The 18837-nt window shown below is 41.8% G+C and overlaps 1 protein-coding gene across 2 annotated transcripts; it reads right to left on the bottom strand.

The window, feature by feature from the left end:
- Positions 1-258: 258 nt before the first annotated feature.
- ccdc69 (coiled-coil domain containing 69) lies at positions 259-18406 on the bottom strand. 2 transcript variants are annotated; one of them, XM_047585977.1, is made up of 9 exons: positions 18217-18405; positions 8969-9032; positions 6714-6886; positions 5817-5904; positions 4175-4248; positions 3461-3562; positions 3262-3381; positions 3087-3184; positions 259-2364 (listed from the first exon to the last, which is right to left on the bottom strand). In XM_047585977.1, exons 1-9 carry the CDS (start codon positions 18235-18237, stop codon positions 2211-2213), a joined length of 894 nt encoding a protein of 297 aa, XP_047441933.1. In that variant the 5' UTR covers positions 18238-18405; the 3' UTR covers positions 259-2210. The 2 variants fall into 2 exon arrangements, with proteins under 2 accessions (XP_047441933.1, XP_047441934.1); XM_047585978.1 differs by lacking the exon at positions 8969-9032 and having other exon boundaries at positions 18217-18406.
- Positions 18407-18837: the final 431 nt, after the last annotated feature.

Here is an 18837-nt window from a genome sequence, read left to right on the forward strand (position 1 = left end):
ACAATTTATTCTTGTGTAGGATTAAATCTAATTAATGCATATTTAAAGATGACATTTTAATATTTAAAGTATTTAGTTGAATTTAATTAGAAAAATTGGTAAAAAAACAAAACAAAACAACAACAACAAAAAAACTCTGCTCCTTCATATTCGATCTACGACGACTATGAGGTAATTAGAGGTTTAATGAATAAAATAGTAAATATTAATATAATATATATGATAATATTATGTTATTAGACAGCAAAGGAAACAGAATTAGTTCCAGATTTTTATTTAACGGAGTCAAAAACAATCTGATCTACATCTTTAATCAGTCAAAACAAAAACCAACACAAAGTTTTTTTACAAGTAAGAGGAGAAAATTCTAAACTGTACAACATGAAAACAAACATGTCTCTGATACAAACTCCTGGTAAAATACAAAAAATACAAAGTGCTGGTGCATAACGACAAGCTGTCACAGGATGACAATTTATTTGGCAACACAAACGTCACATCCCACAAAAAAACAGAACAAAAAAAACACTTAACTGAAAAATAAATTCACATCTGTTGAACTGAGGCAGCTGTGACAGTGATCAACGCTCTGATTGTTGTCAAGTAGAAATGAAACCAACAGTAAACAAGTCAAAATGGAGGATGCTAACGCTTTAGCATCTCACACAGCCGTGTTTTCGATGCTGTTAAAGCGGTAACAACGATTGTACAGTTAGCATTTAAGCTAACAAACTAGCCACCTTGTATTTGTGTTCAGATCATGATCTAAAATGGAGGACGCTAGCATGTTAGCATTTAGCACAGCCCTGTTCTGTTAACAAAAAAATGTGCAGTTATCAGCTCAGCTAGCTAGCCAGCTGTACACACTGGAATATGTTTTTTAGGAGAATAAAACAGTAACTTGATATTAATCTGTGTGTAAAACCTTCCAGACTCCAATGCTAGCATAACCACGCTAACGTTAGTGACACGCTAACCTGCTAACATTCATTTGTCAGTTAGCATTAATTCTAGAGGTGCGTAGTGAAATACTGAATGATAAGAAGTGGTTTAGAAAACTGACATTATTTGAAAACGAAATCCAAACCTTGTTTAGACAAAACCAACAGGAACAGAAACAAAGATGCTAAAACGTCATTTTTTTTTTTGTTTTGGAGGCTCATTATTCACTTAAAAAAGAGGCTTCGGCCTCTAAATATACTGTAAATTAAAGCTAAACGTGTGAATGAAGAGACGTGGAAATGAAAAGGTCAGAGAGGCGCTAGTTTCAAACTGTGACAAAGAGACGAGAAGAGAAAAACGAAACCAAAGAAACGACGACAGTGAAGATGAAAACATGAAGAATCGCAGCATTTACATCGAGTTCTGACAGATTTAAACCTAACGGCCGTTCACACCACAGAAAGAACATTATGCTAAGCTAGCTGTTAACAGAACATATGTTCTTCACTGAGGTGAGCTAGCTAACATGCTAACTAGCATAGCCTCTAACAGGATGCATGATGTTCATTGAGCTCAGCTAGCTAGCATGTTAGATAGATTTAAGCTAGCTCGCGTGACTGCTAACAGAATGTGTGCTGTTAACTGAGGTTAGCTAGCTCCCTTGATAACTGCATGTTACTAACATATGCTTCAAAGCATTCTGCTAGCATGACTGCTAGCAGAATGCATGTTGTTCATAGAGCTTAGGTAGCTAGCTAGCTTGTTAGCTAGAATTAAGATAAGTAGCATGGCACCTAATAGGACATATACTCTCCATTAAGGTTAGATTGCTAACTTGCTAACTGCATGTTGCAAACAGGATGTATTTTGTTCATAGAGCTTAGCTATCTAGCTAGCCTGTTAGCTGGATGTAAGCTAGCTAGCATGGATGCTAACAGCCTGTAGCTAGCTTAGCTGGCCTAGTTGTATGACCCAGAACATGTGCGGTCTTATTGTTGTTTATGTTAGCACCTAGCTAACGTGTTAGCACCTATCTAACAGCGTCCATGTTTGTTTTGTAACTAATAAAACGTTCTCTTCATTCTGTCAGTTTGAGTCGTTCTGAACTTTCACAATAATCACAGAGATTATCACAAAAGGAATAAAAACTAATCGATAGGAACCGATTCCACAGGAAACTCTTCGGTCCGGCCGGGACTCGACCTCAGAGCCGTTAAACCTGGACCCGGGTGGATGTGGGCTCTCGGCCCGGGGATGACGTGCGCGGGTCATGTGGGCGCGATCTGGATCTGGATGGTCGGACACGAGTCCCTGTGCCGCAGCTTGAACATCAGCTGCTCTTTTTCCTGAGAAAGCTTCTGGTTGACGGTGACCTGCCTCTCCAGCGCCACCTTCAGGTCCTGCTGCTCCTTCGACAGCTGCCTGAAGAAGAACAGGACCCAGGAGGGATTAGACCCGAACTCATCACACCAACAAACAAAGCTTCTCAGCTTTAACTCGAGCGGAGGTTCAGTTTTATTAAACTTCATGACCAGTTTATTTTAAAACCAGCAGAAAAATAACAAAACATAAAATACAGATACATTTATTCTACAGGTTAAACTCAGCTTTATTATCAAAGTTCAGTGTCTACGACCTTATTAACATAGATTTACTTGCGTGTCTATTTTTTATACATTTTTCATTTTATTTTAGATGTTTTCTCTGCTTGATTAAATAATAAATGTGAAGCTTGAGATTTGAAATCAGAAAATTATATATTTTCTAATTGAACCGAAACCAGAAGATTTAAAAAAATCTTTAGATTTAAATTTTTGTTTTCAATATTAGAACATTAAACATGTATTTTATAACATTTTCTTTCCTTTTTTTTAAATCACACAGGATCTTTTTATTTTTTGCCTTTTGCTAGAAAATAAAATGTCTGTTTCTAAATGATTAAATATTATTAAATATGGAGCAGAGGTCTCAGAGATAAATGAGCCAAATATTAAAAAGGTTAAATTAGAATTATTTAAGAAACTGTTTATTTAATATTGCCACATGAATCCTTAGTGCTGCTTCATTCAGGTTTGTCCAGCAGGTGGCAGCACATTCATTAGTTAATTGTTGGTTAATCGCTGGTTAAATACGGGAGGACTTACTGAATGAGGCTCTGGTAGTTCTCTATCCGGACGCCCAGGTCCTCGTTCTGCTGCAGGATGTGGATGATCTGATCCTCCAGAGACAAATTCTTCTCCATCTGAGAATCACGAGAAACAAGTTGAAGAAGAAGAAGTTTGTGTTTCAGTGAATGTTTTAATTGCAGCCGGCTCCTACCAGAGCGTCCATCTGCTGCAGCTTCCTGTTCTGCTCCTGCACGCGCTCAGTCTTCATCTCGATGACGAACAGCAGAGACTCCTGCTCAGACTCCCAGAATGCACCTGGGCTGCCATGGGCCTGGACAGGAGGATAATCATCAGCTTGGAGCCGGCGCTTGTTGACGGATAAACTCCAGAGAACAGAGCTGAAAACACACCTGGATGTTTCTCTGCAGGTCCTTCTTGAACGTGGATTCTTCCACTCGTCTTTTCAGCTCGTTGTAAATCTGCAGCTCAGCCTTCAACTGCTGCACCTCAGCCTTCGATCAGAGAGGAAACACGAACCCACGGGTTCGCTTTAAAACACACGTCACAGACTCAACAGCTCCCAATTATTTTCATAAATGTCTTCTTCTTCTTCAGATTCAGTGTAATCTTTTTTTTTTATTAGTAATAAACCGTTTGTTTGTCTACTCTATGATTTGTAAAGTCTCTGTGTGTGTTGTGTACCTGCTTTTTGACTACATCTGACATTTAGCATTCGTGCTAAGCAGAAGGCTAATGCTTCATCATGAATCCTAAATGACTGGAAGCAGCGCAGGGAGGCCAGTACCGCTCTCAGTCTGCAGGTGGCGCAACCATTACTGGTGCAACCTGATGTACAGAGAGTTCCAGTCTCTGAATGAATGAATGATCTTCTCTAATCATGTGGTGGAGGCAGGACTTGACTTTTAAAAATCATGTTTGTCCAGCAGCTAAAAACTGAACTAGTTTTTATTTCGAGCTTCGTTTTTAAAACCTTGAGGGAGGAAAGTTTCAGATCAGATGACACTTCCCCTCGTTAACATGAGACCTTATTAATTGTTCTGGGTTTATGTGGATGAACCAGTGAACAGAGGAAGCTCAGAGGTTTCACTGGTCACGTGTTTCACCTTCAGGACGTCTTCAGCCTCCTGGAACGTCTCCGTCAGCTGAGTTTTCTCCTGTTCGTGCTTCGTCTGCAGCTCTACAGGAAACAAAGACCAGCTCAGTCTAATCTGACGGCGGCGAGCGTCACATGACCTGAGGACCACCAAGAACCAGGCCCAGGTCCAGGCCCAGAACCAGGTCCAGAACCAGAACCAGGCCCAGGCCCAGAACCAGGCCCAGGTCCAGGTCCAGGTCCAGGTCCAGGTCCAGGTCCAAGCCCAGACCCAGGTCCAAGTCCAGGTCCAGGCCCAGGTCCAGGTCCAGGTCCAGGTCCAGGTCCAGAACCAGGCCCAGGCCCAGGCCCAGGCCCAGGTCCAGGTCCAGGTCCAGAACCAGGCCCAGGCCCAGGTCCAGAACCAGGTCCAGGCCCAGGCCCAGGCCCAGGTCCAACCTTTTACTTCTGAAAGCCTGGAGGCTCTGGAGCGTTTCCATTTATTTTTTTATTCATCACACAGTCTGGTTTTTATTCCGTATTAATTTCTGAGCAGCGCGTCGATGTTTGGTTCTGTTACAGCTTCTGTGATGTTTATTACTGAATGACAGTAAAAAGAGTCGTGAATTAGCTGCAGCATGTTAGCACCAGAGGTAAAGTGTCAAGCTAAAGTTTATCTCTCATGTGCTTCGTCTGTTTGTTGTTTTCTGCTGTAACTGAGCTACGGATCCAGACAGACGTCATGTGACCTGGAGCCTGCAGCCGGACAGAGGAATTAACACTAATCTTTTTATTATTATTATTATTTTAGAAGCAGGAACAGAGAAGTCAGTTAAAACCCCCAATAAAGGTTTGTTTTGAGGAGTCAGCTGATCTGGTTTGGTCCTTTCTGTTTCCTCAGAGGATCTTAAAGTACGAACTAAAAGCTCAGAGACGGAACCAGGGACCATGAAGGTTTAAGAGTCATCGGTAAAGATGTTAAAGTCGACTCTGGGACGGAGACTCGACAGGATCAGACTGATACGACCCTGGATTCAAGGTTCAGGTTAAAAGTCTGAACTCAAACCAGATCAAAACAAGTTTGATTTAAAAAAGGAAAAGTCTCCTAGAATTAAACCTGAACATTTAGGGATCATTTATAACAAACAGTTTGGAAAATCTATTGATGAGATGAATTTTACACGGTACAGAAATGAAGAGGCTGTTATTTATTTATTTATTGTCTTATCTTTGGTTATGTGTTTATGCTATTTATAATAATGTAAAGATTATTATTAACATTATACTGATGGAAGTGAACTATTCATATATTTGTCATGTTTTTTTATGTCAGAAATAAAGTAAAACTAATTAAACATTAATGTTTTTATGTTGTCAACAGTGAATATACAGAATGTTTTAACATTTCCTCAGTGAAGCGTTGTTATTTCTCATGTTATATTTTGTACATTCTTTAAACTGTTTCTTGTATATATAAGGAATATATAATTAGGGGTATATAATAGGGAATTCCCCAAACATGCGATGAATGAACGATGTTGTGTGTCTAATATAAAGCCACTAAAGCGTCACTGAAGCTGTGGAGCCTCCTCAAACCAGACTGAATTATCGTCTTTTAGCTTTTAGCTGAAACAACGTGGAGACAGGTCTGTGATCTAATAAGAGTTTGTTACCTTCCACGTGTTTGTCGTGTTTCTCTGTGGCAGCTTTACTTTTCTGTTCATGCAGGATGTTCAGATCGGCCGTCGTCTCCGTTTTCACCTGTAAAATAAAAGAAACACCTGCAGGTTAGCGTAGCATAAGCATGCTAACATGAGAAGAGACCAGGTCCACTGAGAATAACGTTTCAGCATCATGTCTGAAGATGCTAGCGACAGACAAAGCTACGTGGCTAAACCATAGACTGTATATGTACAGTTCCTCAAGGCTAGTAGAGCTCCCCCTGGTGGCTGCAGTATAGCTCATAAGCTCCGCCCCCTCCAATTTAGTGGGCGGGACTTGGGCCAAACTAAAACAAATCATTTTTTAAAGAATCAATTTAAGGAAATTAACATGATGTTGATGAATGTTTGTTATTTGACACTATAGAAACAGGATGGGTTGCCATGCCAACCACTCTGTACAGAGGTAATGTACGACCGAGAGTCGTGAGTCGGGAGGAAGCGTGGGCGGGGCATCGTGAGTCGGGAGGAAGTGTGGGCGGGGCATCGTGAGTCGGGAGGAAGCGTGGGCGGGGCATCGTGAGTCGGGAGGAAGTGTGGGCAGGGCATCGTGAGTCGGGAGGAAGCGTGGGCGGGGCATCGTGAGTCGGGAGGAAGCGTGGGCGGGGCATCGTGAGTCGGGAGGAAGTGTGGGCGGGGCATCGTGAGTTGGGAGGAAGCGTGGGCGGGGCATCGTGAGTCGGGAGGAAGTGTGGGCGGGGCATCGTGAGTTGGGAGGAAGTGTGGGCGGGGCATCGTGAGTTGGGAGGAAGTGTGGGCGGGGCATCGTGAGTTGAGAGGAACTGTGATCAGAACCCAAGTTGTAGCTACACCGTTTGGCCACTAGGCTAACACGGCTAGCCTCGTTACCTTATCTAGGATGCTCAGGACCAGGGTGCAGACTTCTTCATCGGCGTGGTCTCTCAGTAGCTCCGCCCTCTCAGCGTTCCCATTGGCTGAGAGCACTTCCTTTAAAATTGTGAACTGCCACTCAAAACGCTCCAACTGCTTCTCCAGAAAGACGTCGCCCGACGTAGCTTTACCTGCCGAGACATGGTTCAACGAAATAAAAAGATCACACAGCGCCCTCTACAGGAAGAGACAGGAACACGCTGAAATGAAACTTTAATAGAACTTATAAACAGAATAATTAATCATTTATCTGGGAAAAGACTCAGGGATGAAAACAAGCAACAATCAAATCCACAGATAATCTGTTTTCCTGTTTTTTTGTTCCTCACTGACGCCAACTCATCCTGACACACTCACTGATTCAGAAAATGCTTCCGACAAGCTGTAATTTTTATTACATCATCGACATGTAGACACAGGAGAATGAAAACATTCAGCTTCACTGACGTCTTCAGTTTGGATGAACCTGAACCTGAAGGTCTAAACTGTCACGATGAAGGGAAATAAATGAGTTAAAAGCCTCAACGTCCTGGGAACTAATGCAGCTTCTCAGGGTTTATACAATATTTTCTTGCCCCCGTTGTTTCTGTATTTTTCTCATAATCCCAAAGCAAATTCAGGTGTTGACCGGCTGGAACTTGTCTGGAGATATTCACACAAAGAACAGCCTTTGTTTTATTCTCTTTTATTCGAGGGGATTATCGAGAGATTTTGGTGAAAGTATTTTGACCAAAAGTAAAAACCCAGATAGAATGATTACGATTAACGGGGAAAAGTGACCAATGCAAAAAACAAAACAATAAAACTCTTCATCCGTTCATCTCGTATGAATCCGTTTGGTTCCATCCTGGAGACTGAACATTTGGGCTAATAGCATCATAGCATGTCCTAGCCTCCAGGCTAACCCGTGTCTTCAGAGATAAACGATGTCATCAGCCCAAAGATTGGACGTCACTTCCTGTGTTCACCATTTACCGCTGATGTTTGCTCATTTAAAAAAGTGTCTCTGTTTAGAGGCTAAAATAAGGACAAAATAAACACTTGTTAACAACAGGCTATTTCAGGTTTGCTAGCTTTGTAGTTAGCAACTGAAAGCAGCTGGAAAGTTAGGGTGAGCTTCCTACGTTATAGTAGCTCCTCCTAGCCTCCTAGCTAATGGTAGCTCTGTCTAAGCTCCAAGCTAACAGTAACTTTTCGTAGCCTCCCAGTTAATCATAGCTCTTCCCAACTTCCTAGCTTATAGTGGCTCTTCCTAGCCTCTCAGCTAATAGTAGCTCTTCCCATATGCTTGGTTTTGAGTACCTGTATATTGCTGCTACAACTGTGAACGTTCCCAGATTGAGATGAATAAGAGGTGAAGAAAAAGAGGTGGAGGATGACAACATCTCGCATCTGGCTAGAAATGAGTATAGTGTGAGCTCATAAACGGGAGGAAATGAGGCGACAGCGCTAACCGTCAAACATGAGTCACAACTTCACAACAGATGGTGCGTTCAAGAACTCAAACCAATAAAAAAAACATCTTCCTTTGTTGATTTCGTATGAGTCTGTTTGGTTCCACCCTGGACAGTGGGAATATTTGGGCTAATGTCGTCATAGCAGATAGAGATAAACGATGTCATCAGCCCAAAGGTTAAATGTCAATTCCTGAACTGTTCATTATTTACAGCCAAAAATCTAAAAACGTTTGTCTGTTTAGTGGCTACATGAAGAAAAAAATGAACACTGTATTTCAGGTTTGCTAGTTTAGCAGTTAGCATCTGAAAGCTGGGGTTAGCTACACCTGTCTCCTCTGTGAATGATAAACACCAACTACTGCCCCCTGCTGGTACGAAGAGTTATTTATGAACCGACTGCTTGTTGGCTGTAGTTTCTGGTGCGTTCAAGTGCAACATTTTGGTCCAGACGTGGGAGTTCTGAGGAGTCACCCCGGTCTGATACTTTGATGTTTGTTTGGTGCGTCTGGATCTAATTTCACCACATTACCCCAATAAAACACTTCCTAGAGTTCATAAAGTGGAGCTATTAGACGCCATCTCTGCTGGAACGTCTGAACATTGAAGTAGAGAGTGGTTTCATGAAGTGAAACATCTCAACATCAACCCCACACAAGATGATGAAACAGGAAGTGAGAGGACACCAAAAGAGGAAACCGCAGTCTGAAGCAGACACACATGTAAATACAGTGTCATATAAATACACAAACCGCTCACCTCTGTCATCTCGGCTGCTGCTGCTTTTCTGATTCCTCTCTCCTTTCTTGCCTTTGTTTTTCTTCTGAGAACAACAAGAACAGGAAGAGGTTTCAGTGACAACGTGACAAAGTTCAGGTTCACCATCATCCAAAACATAGAGCGGCGTTAGCGCAAAGGCTAGGAAGAGCTACTATTAGCTGGGAGGCTAGGAGGAGCTAATATTAGCTGGGAGGCTAGGAAGAGCTACTATTAGCTGGGAGACTGGGAGGAGCTACTATTAGCTGGGAGGCTAGGAGGAGCTACTATTAGCTGTAAGGCTAAGAATGGCTACTATTAGCTGGGAGGCTATGAGGAGCTACTAGTAGCTGGAAGGCTAGGAGGAGCTACTATCAGCTGGGAGGCTAGGAGGAGCTACTAGTAGCTGGGAGGCTAGGAGGAGCTACTATCAGCTGGGAGGCTAGGAGGAGCTACTAGTAGCTGGGAGGCTAGGAGGAGCTACTATCAGCTGGGAGGCTAGGAGGAGCTACTATCAGCTGGGAGGCTAGGAGGAGCTACTAGTAGCTGGGAGGCTAGGAGGAGCTACTAGTAGCTGGGAGGCTAGGAGGAGCTACTATTAGCTGGGAGGCTAAGAATGGCTACTGTTAGCTGGGAGACTGGGAGGAGCTACTAGTAGCTGGGAGGCTAGACCACATTAGGCCACTTGTTCTCCTTCATGGTTCCTAATAAACCAGCTGTGCTCAGAGTTCTTGCAGAGGGGGGACCTCGTAGACCACATTAGGCCCTGATTAGACCTGAGAATGTCCAGGGTTAAACTGGAGCAGGGAGGCTGTTATGAAAGAGTCTCATTAGTCTCCACATGACTGATGCTGCAACTTTCCCTCCTTTCTGCCGACGTTACATAACTTCAGCCGCTACTGGACAGTTTCTGCTGTCGCCTGGATAAACAAAGGACTCGCAGCCCTTCCACATACCTGAACCCTGTCCTCACACGGAGGTGGAGCTTGGATCAGAACATAAAACCTGTTCCACCACAGCACAGTCTGAACAGGACTCAGTATCGGTCCCGACACTGCAACTAAATTAATGTCACCTCGATTAACATTTAAATTCAATCACCATAAACATCCCTGATTATTTGTTGTAGCCACTGTTGATTAAAGATTAAAATCAAACATTAAGCTAACAAAAATACATGGAGTAAAGCTACAGCTGAAGTTTAAATGCTAACATCAACTTTACAAAGTTGTAAACAATGTAAACATTTGAAAATGATACAGAGATTCTACATCTCTATAGATCTAATTAAAGTTTAATTAATAAACAAAAGCTTTAAATAAAAGTACTAGAAGCTATTCCACCCAGCTAACAGTAGCTCTTCCTAGCCTCCTAGCTAACAGAACCTCCTCCTAGCCTCCCAGCTAACAGTAGCTCTTCCTAGCCTCCCAGCTAACAGTAGCTCTTCCTAGCCTCCCAGCTAACAGTGACTCTTCCTAGCCTCCCAGCTAATAGTAGCTCTTCCTAGCCTCCCAGCTAATAGTAGCTCTTCCTAGCCTCCCAGCTAATAGTAGCTCTTCCTAGCCTCCCAGCTAACAATAACTCTTCCTAGCCTCCCAGCTAACAGTAGCTCTTCCTAGCCTCCCAGCTAACAATAACTCTTCCTAGCCTCCCAGCTAACAGTAGCTCTAGCATAAAAGCATTTAAGCCTGAGCTGTAAATGCAAACATTAGCTTTCAAGGTTGCAGCTAAAGTTTAAACGCTATCAGTAACTTTATTTTAACATCTGACATGAAGCCAATATTTTCCCTATAAACACACGGAGGAATCGTTAAATAAACTTTTAATAAGAAACGTGAGGTTTATTGATTCTGATCAACTAAATAAACTCACTCTGTGGTTGAGGCGCGCGTCCAAACAGAAATATTTACTGTGTTGCCTCATCACATCGACACGTTGCTCAAACACAGCGAAGCCAAACTATCACACCCTGAAAACACACACCACACTTTAACCCTCTGCAGCACAGGTGGCAAACACACGACCCACAACAACGAACCAAAACTCACAATGAAGATATTTACTGCAATTTTTATGATAAAAAAATAATCCTGGGGTTCACACAGGTTTAGTCAGAGACATAATACGACCCTCAGACCTAGAACTAAACAGAAACTGCTTTTCTTCTTCTTCTTTGCATCAAAACTAAATAAAATGAGTTGCACTTGATTTGGTTTACAGGGCTCTCAAGTTTCTTATCTGGTTCCTGGTACTTAAACTAGTGTAAACATGTATTTGTCACATTAGAACACATTAAACAACATTAGGACACTAATAAATCCAAAATTCCTAATAAATCAGTTCTGCTCACTCTGCAAAAAAGAAAAAAATACATCTTATATTTTGTTCAGAGAACTTTGAGCTTATTTTAATCCACTCTTGCCCTTTTTCATTTTTTTGTGTCTTAAAGTCTAATTTCAACTGCATATGTTTTATTTTTTATTCTTTTATATTTATGCATATTTAAGTTCTGTGATTTTGTACAAGGCAGCGAAAGTCAAATTCCTTGTATGTGCAGACGTACTTGTCCAATAAAGCTGAGATGTTTCCTTGATCTTCTCTGATTGGCTCAATGAAAACCACATGACACTAAACCTCAGTGAGAGGAACCAAGTTACCACATATGGTTCCTCGCTCCATCAAGAGTTAAACTCTGCAAACTGAACGACTGCTTTATTTAAACTCGGAGCTGAAACAATAAATATCTCTGGTTCAAACACGTCGACGTGGAAGGAGGAGGAGGAGGTGGTGGTGAGGAGAAGCATATGCTCCTGCAGGCATCACCGGGGCCCTCGCTCTTAAAACAAGACGCCATAAATCAGACTCGACGCTCGTCTGCACAGGAACCTATGGTGGAACCGCGGCGTCTTCGTTCTGTTTGGTTTAGCTGGAACATCTTGTTTACGTCCACATTTTATCCAGAGATAAAGCAGCAGTTAGATAACGTTCAGGAAGCTTCCTCTGATCAGCAGTTCTGCAGCAGGTCACAGGTTCCAGGTCTACGCCTGTTCTACCGATAAATTACTATTTAGGTAATAGCAGCTCTCTATAGCCTCCCAGCAATTAGCTTGTCCTAGCTTCCTAGCCTCCCAGCTACTAGTTGCTGTTTCTAGCTTATCAGCCTCCCAGCTAATATTAGCTCTTCCTAGCCTCCCAGCAATTAGCTTGTCCTAGCTTTCTAGCCTCCCAGCTACTAGTAGCTATTCTGAGCCTTCTAGCCTCCCAGCTAGTGTTAGCTCTTCCTAGCCGCCTAGCTACAAGTAACTATTCCTAGACTCCTAGCCTAGCAGCTAATATTAGCTTGCCCTAGAGCTGGAGGACATTTATAGGAACTATTTGGAGACTGTTGAATCATCTCAGCAGGTTTCTGATTACAGATCAAACTACTGAGAACGAATATCAGCTGATCGTGTTGGAAACATCTCTAGTTCATCTCAGAAGTTCTGATTGTGACTGTTTTCAACCTTTACTGAGACAATAATTCACATTTTAACCTCTGTGATTTCACAATAAATAGAATATACGTGTATCCCAATATATAAAAGAAGTAGTGTTAGTTTTCAAAGTTAGAACTAAAGGTTAAATGCTACTAACAATATTTGAGGGTTAGCAATTGAAAACAACCAGATAGCTGGTCTGTTCCGGTACAATAGCTCTTCTTAGCCTCTCTGCTAATATTAGCTCTTACTAGCCTCATAGCTTACAGTAGTGCTTCCTAGCCTAAGATGAACTTTATTGAGATACAAATTAAGTTTAATTTCTAAAATGAACTAAACATGTAAGAAAATTTAAAGAAGAAGAAGAAGAAGAAGGACTGAATCCATTCAACTCTGAGACATTTAAGACCAGATCTGGACTAAATTTAATTAAATTGTGGGGAAGGTTTTAAATTAAAGCTGCGGTTGCTGTGAGGACAGATTAACAGCATTAAATGTGAACTGTGTGACCTTTGACCTGGAGTCACATCCTGTTAATCATCAGACCCACAGGCTCCTTCTGTTTGACGAGGAGTCGAGCAGCTTCATTTGAAAGTTTCCTGCAGCCGTTCTGATTTAGTTTTCAGCTCCTTCCTGTCGTGTCTCTGTGCGACAGTAAGGACTGTTTTCCTCCTCAGAAAAACCACAAAAAACAGACAGTACGAATCGCGCTGCCTCCCACACACTCGCTCACAGCCACAGTTCAACCTGGATTCTCGGCCTCGTGTCAGAAATACTTTGAATATTCCAGAGAACGAAGCTTCGACGTGTTGAATGTCTCACGTTTTACTGAAGGAGAGGACGACTAGTCTTCTTCTTCTTCTTCTTCTTCTTGTGTTTCACTTAGAAGTCACTTAGTGTCAAAAGTCCCAAAAGGAGAAGAAGAAGAAGTAGCTCATCCTAGCCTCCTAGCTAATAGTACCTCTACCTAGCCTCCCAGCTAATAGCAACTCTTCCTAGCCTCCCGGCTAATAGTAGCTCCTCCTAGCCTCCCAGCTAACAGCAGCTCTTCCTAGCCTCCCAGCTAATAGCAACTCTTCCTAGCCTCCCAGCTAACAGCAGCTCTTCCTAGCCTCCCAGCTAATGGTAGCTCATCCTAGCCTACCAGCTAACAGCAGCTCTTCCTAGCCTCCCAGCTAATGGTAGCTCATCCTAGCCTACCAGCTAATAGTAGCTCTTCCTAGCCTCCCAGCTAATAGCAACTCCTTTTAGCCTCCCAGCTAATAGTAGCTCTTGAATCAGTAACAACTGTGGGAGGGACTTTTTGAGAGGCTAAAAATGTTGAGCTGACTATTAAATTAAAGTAGCACTAAATGATATTTATTCATCAGCGTTACACTGAATAACTACTTGCTACCTGCTGATCGATTCACCAAAAAATAAAAACAAAAGCTGTGGAGATGTAAATCAGTAGAAGTAGATCTGGGCTCCATCATGGATGATAAACTGACTTTTGAGGCCAAGCAGAGAAGGTGAAAGGGGGGGGGTTAATGGCGACAGATCACTTTTAAAACTGTTTTATCATTTCATCCTTCTTTACTGAGTCAGTTCTAACTTTTGCAGTGATTTGCTGCGATGGGAGCCTTAGAATCACTGATAAAAATCAGCTAGAAAAGAGGTCGACTCAGACAGATATCTCAGATCATATGTTCCCTCAGCTTCAGGGTTTCTACAGAAGCTCTAGACATGTCCTATATGTCCCATATGTCCATTTATACATCCACATGTATGTGTTGTACTGTACTGGTTCATGGTATGAAGCTGGTTGTTGCCTGCTGTTGCAACCAAATTGCCCAAATTGGGACAATGAAGACTTTCTAATCTAATCCAATCTAATCTAATCTAACATAATCTAATCTAAATAAGAATTACATGCACATTCCAGGAGCGATTAGCGAGCACTAGTATCAAATAATAAATCTGTGCAGCTACTGATTGCTGAAGTAGCTCTGGTTATGTTTCATTGACTTGTTGGTAAACCTGATTAACCAAGTCTGTGGTTAATAAAACTCGGGTTTAAAGAAACACAAACTCTAACAAACACGTCGTATTTCAGTTCCACAACAATGTGACTCAGTTCAGACGTTTGTTGGTATCTGCAAATCATTTAGAAGCATCTTTGTCTCTGATTAAAGAATTTGATGTTTTTCCAGGAACAAACGGACGCGACGACGCGATGACGAGTGAAAACAAACCCAACATCTCTGCTTTTCAACTGCTGATCATTTTCAGTTCCTTCTGCTTAAAGGACAATTCTCAGGAATAACTCGAGCAGTTCCTGATTTATTTTTCCTGTAAACTCTTTAAATTAAACCCTCACAGCTCATTTAGTTCAGACAGAAACTCCCCACACAGATTCCAGACAGAATCTGGGTTTTAACTTTTCTAAAAACGTCTTCGTCACGCGTGTGAAACCCTCCGGCCTCCGACCATCTGTTGGTAGAAACAACTGGACGGACGTGAATCACAACAACGAGCTGTTAACGTCCTCACGCCACAAATACTGAGTCAGAGCTGCAGCTTCTCCTCTCAGGTTCAGGTCGTCTTAATGTCAAGGTGGCGTCTTTAAAGGTCTCAGCTCCAGCACATCTGATATTTTACTCTCTGAGTTTCAGTAAACGTGTAAAATGAAGCTCTTCCATCTCCACAGATGTTCTCCTCCATGTGTCGGCTGTAAAACTACAGATGTTGGAGTGAGACTCTGTTAACGTCGGCCAAATCTGTTGATACGTTAGATACACGCAGCCTGGTCAAAACCCAAAAAATAAAAAGCCTCCTTCACCTGGTTCTACCTGAGCTCATAGTCCAGAGCCGCCTGGTGGATAATTAGTTCATGGTGATTATCTTCAAGTTATTTAAGACCAACTGATGCAATGAGGAGCTTATCTTGGGACTCTCAGACAAAACGATTCCCTGTGGGATCAATAACGTGAGCTCTAGACTAGAGGGGAGGAGGTTTAGTGTTTTGGTCAAACAGATCAGAACTTTTTGAATCTTAATCATCAGTGAAGACGTGAAGAAAAAATAAGAAGCAACGTGAAATGTAGCTGGTAGGAAAGTTTATCTGCAGTCTCTCCGTTAGGAACTGGTTCTGCTTCTTTAAGTCTGAAAGACCCCAACCAGCCCACGGGTTAGAACCCACAACCTTCCTGCTCTGATGCTAACCTGTGCTAAATGCTGCAGACGCCCACTTAGAGCAGGACGTTACACTGTTGGTACTATTTATAGAGAACTTTCTATGTTACTGTATAAAAATGACTCAAAACATCCTGAGAGTCGACAAAGAGCCACAACACAAAGGCCCAGAATCACACACCACAGCGCCTCTGCTGGACAAACCTAGAACGTTCTAAACGGAACCAGCATCACTAACGTCGGGTCGATTTCTCCACGTAAAAAACACTTTCAGTACAACACTACAGGTGAACTGTACTTCTTTCATTTTCAACTATAAAACGACTCATGAAACAAATAAAGTTCATATGAAAAGTCTCAGCGTAGAGAAATTTAACGAATAGCTCATAAAAATAAAATAATAAATAACGGAGCTCGGAAATAAACAGCAGGGAAGCAGCGCTAACATGCTAGCTGTTAGCATAGAGTCTCTGGTGAGTGATGAATGATGGGAATGACCCCGGGATATAAAACCACAAACCAGCAGTGACTGGTCGTATTCATGGACTCTGAGCCTATAGTCTCATTTATTTATTCACTTTGGTTTCAAGTTTTATTAGGAAACACTGAGACGCACTGATGGACTCGTATAATTGTAATAATATAAAAACAAGTAGGAGCTCTGTGATTGGTGGATAACAGACCAACCAGGAGAACAAATAAGGCTCAACTACACAGTGGTGACATCAAGACACAAGCAACACAACAGGAATAAGAAAAGGACGGTTACGGTTTAACCCTGAGACTGTGTCAGGGTCAGAGTTAAAATGAGTGAAAAGCACATTTAACCTTGTTTTTATGGGGACGAGGCTTCAGGATCAGATGTTTCACCCATTTTAGTGAATTCTTTCATGGATATGAATGAATAACACGTTAGGAAACAATACTGGATGAGAAATGTTGTCGTGTTCTGGAGCTTTCTAACACATTATGAGGGTTAAAAAGATGGAATAAAACCTCTCAATGAATGTTTCTAGTAAGTAAATACGTTTCTTCCTGGTGTGTTAAACTTTTAAATGCCATTAAAGGCGTCGGTGTGGACCTCCTCCAGCAGCAGCTCAGACTCTTAAGCTTCTTTCTCCAGTCTGTTTCTATTCTGAGCTAATCAAAGCTTCACTCGGCTTTCACGTGACACAACACCTCCTCAAACCGTCGCAGGACGAATCCATCCATCTCTTATTATCTCACTGCTTTTACTTTGCCAACACAAGCCGCTCAGATGCAGCTTCAGAACAAACCAGTGTGACGGCTCTTTACAGGATTAAAACGCTTCCATCCATCATCTCATTATCATCACCGACCTCAACATTACTCTGATATCGCAGAAAAATCTGGTAGAGGCATAAATTAACCAACTGTGTTTGGATAATTAGCAAGTAAACGCTAACAGTACAGTTAGCAAGCTAAGGGCACAACTAATCTATGGGGGAAGGTAGCTGACTTAAGGCTAGGAAGCTAACAGTCAGTGTTATCTTGATCATTCAAGGGGCGTGTCCTAATGTTTAGCTGGAGGTGTGGCTTCAATGCCACCCAAACAAGATGGCCGCCCCCATTTCTGACAGATTTTGGCTTCAAATCGTAACAGTGACAAGAAGCAGAGATGTTTTCCAACATGTGGCACAAAAATAAGCTTCAAATATTCGGTTTATTTCTTTGTTTTTTAACGTCTCTAAACACAGAAGCAGGAAACTGATGAACTCTGTGGTGAAACTTGTGAATATCCGTCCGTATAAAAGCTCTGCTGGTTCAGATCAGCCCGCGGACCTCAGACTGGACAACACATGAAGTCATTTTCTATCAATAACCACCAGCTGTCAAACTTTAGCTGAGTTCAAGAGCGTCAGAAATGAAAGAACTTTGACAATAAACCATTTAACAACACTTTATATTAACATTTAGTCAAATAACTCACTGAAAAGCTGCTGTTTGGACTCTAATATCAATTTAAAACACCTGAAAATCACAATAAACATGTTTAAATATCAGTTTATCTCAAATGGGATGATATTTAGAGGTTTAAAGCGTTTCTGTTTTTTTTTTTTTTAAAAAAAAGGACCTGAGATTCAAACCTGATGATTAAAAACAGATGTTCAGAGGAGGAACTGAACGACCCCTGTGATTTTATTTACTTCTCTTTTAATTATCGTTTCTCCTCTTTCAGATAAAACCTCCGCTTAGTTTGTTTCTGGTGAAGAAGAAGAAGACATTGATGAAGGAGAAGAAGAAGAAGTATGAGGAGGAGAACAAGAGAAGAAGAAGACGAGGAAGAAGAATGACAGAGAAGAAAGAAGAAGAAGAAGAAAGGGAAGAACGAGAAGTAGTAGAAGAACAAGAAGAAGAATGTGAAGTTGTAGAAGAAGAAGAAGAAGAAGTTAGAACCTCCATTTTGTTCCTGGTGGTTAGAAATGACCGGACTAATGTACCGGGGTGTCTCTGGAGACTCGCCCCGCTCCGCGGAGCCTCATCCCCGGCATGTTTCACCGCCTCCGGCCGCTAACGGTCCTCCGCGGACCTGCGTGGACCTGCGTGGACCTGCGTGGACTCCCACCGTGTTTCCCTCACCTTGCTCTGGCTGCAGCCCATTCCTCCTCATCCGAGCTCCGCTGGCGGGTTAAAGGCCGATAACTCTTCTCCTCTTTCTCCTCTTTCTCCTCCTTTTCTCCTTCCCCGTCTCCTTCTTCTTCTCTGTTGACAACTTTCAAACTCTACCACGGTAAATACAGCCCCCACGTTCTGTTGCGCTTTGTTCTTATTTGAAGTGTTACGGTAAAGCAGAGCCCTTCACAATAAAAGCGTCATTCATGCACACGGTCAATCTAATGAAAAGGATGAATAAATAACAAATACAGACATATCACCGCCGTCCTAAAATAATGACGTTTTAAGTCGTTTTTTTGACAAAATTATTTGTAATAATAAATATAGATTCGACATTTGGTTCAGTTTTTAGATTTTCTGAAAAATAAAATGACTTGTGCCGTTATTTTAAGAGGGTATAAATATTAACTTATCAATTTAGCTGAACTTTATGTACTTTACTACATCATTTACATTTTCTCTGTACCTATTTTTTCATATCTAAATGTCTGTGTATTATATGTGTTCATTTAAACCAGGAGTCTCTAAATAAATTAATTAATAAAAATTGTGATGTTTTCCTCATGACAATAAAGACTCTGGATT

The sequence above is a fragment of the Mugil cephalus genome, chromosome 5 (genome assembly GCF_022458985.1).
Source record: "Mugil cephalus isolate CIBA_MC_2020 chromosome 5, CIBA_Mcephalus_1.1, whole genome shotgun sequence".
In the NCBI taxonomy this organism is placed as follows: domain Eukaryota; kingdom Metazoa; phylum Chordata; class Actinopteri; order Mugiliformes; family Mugilidae; genus Mugil; species Mugil cephalus.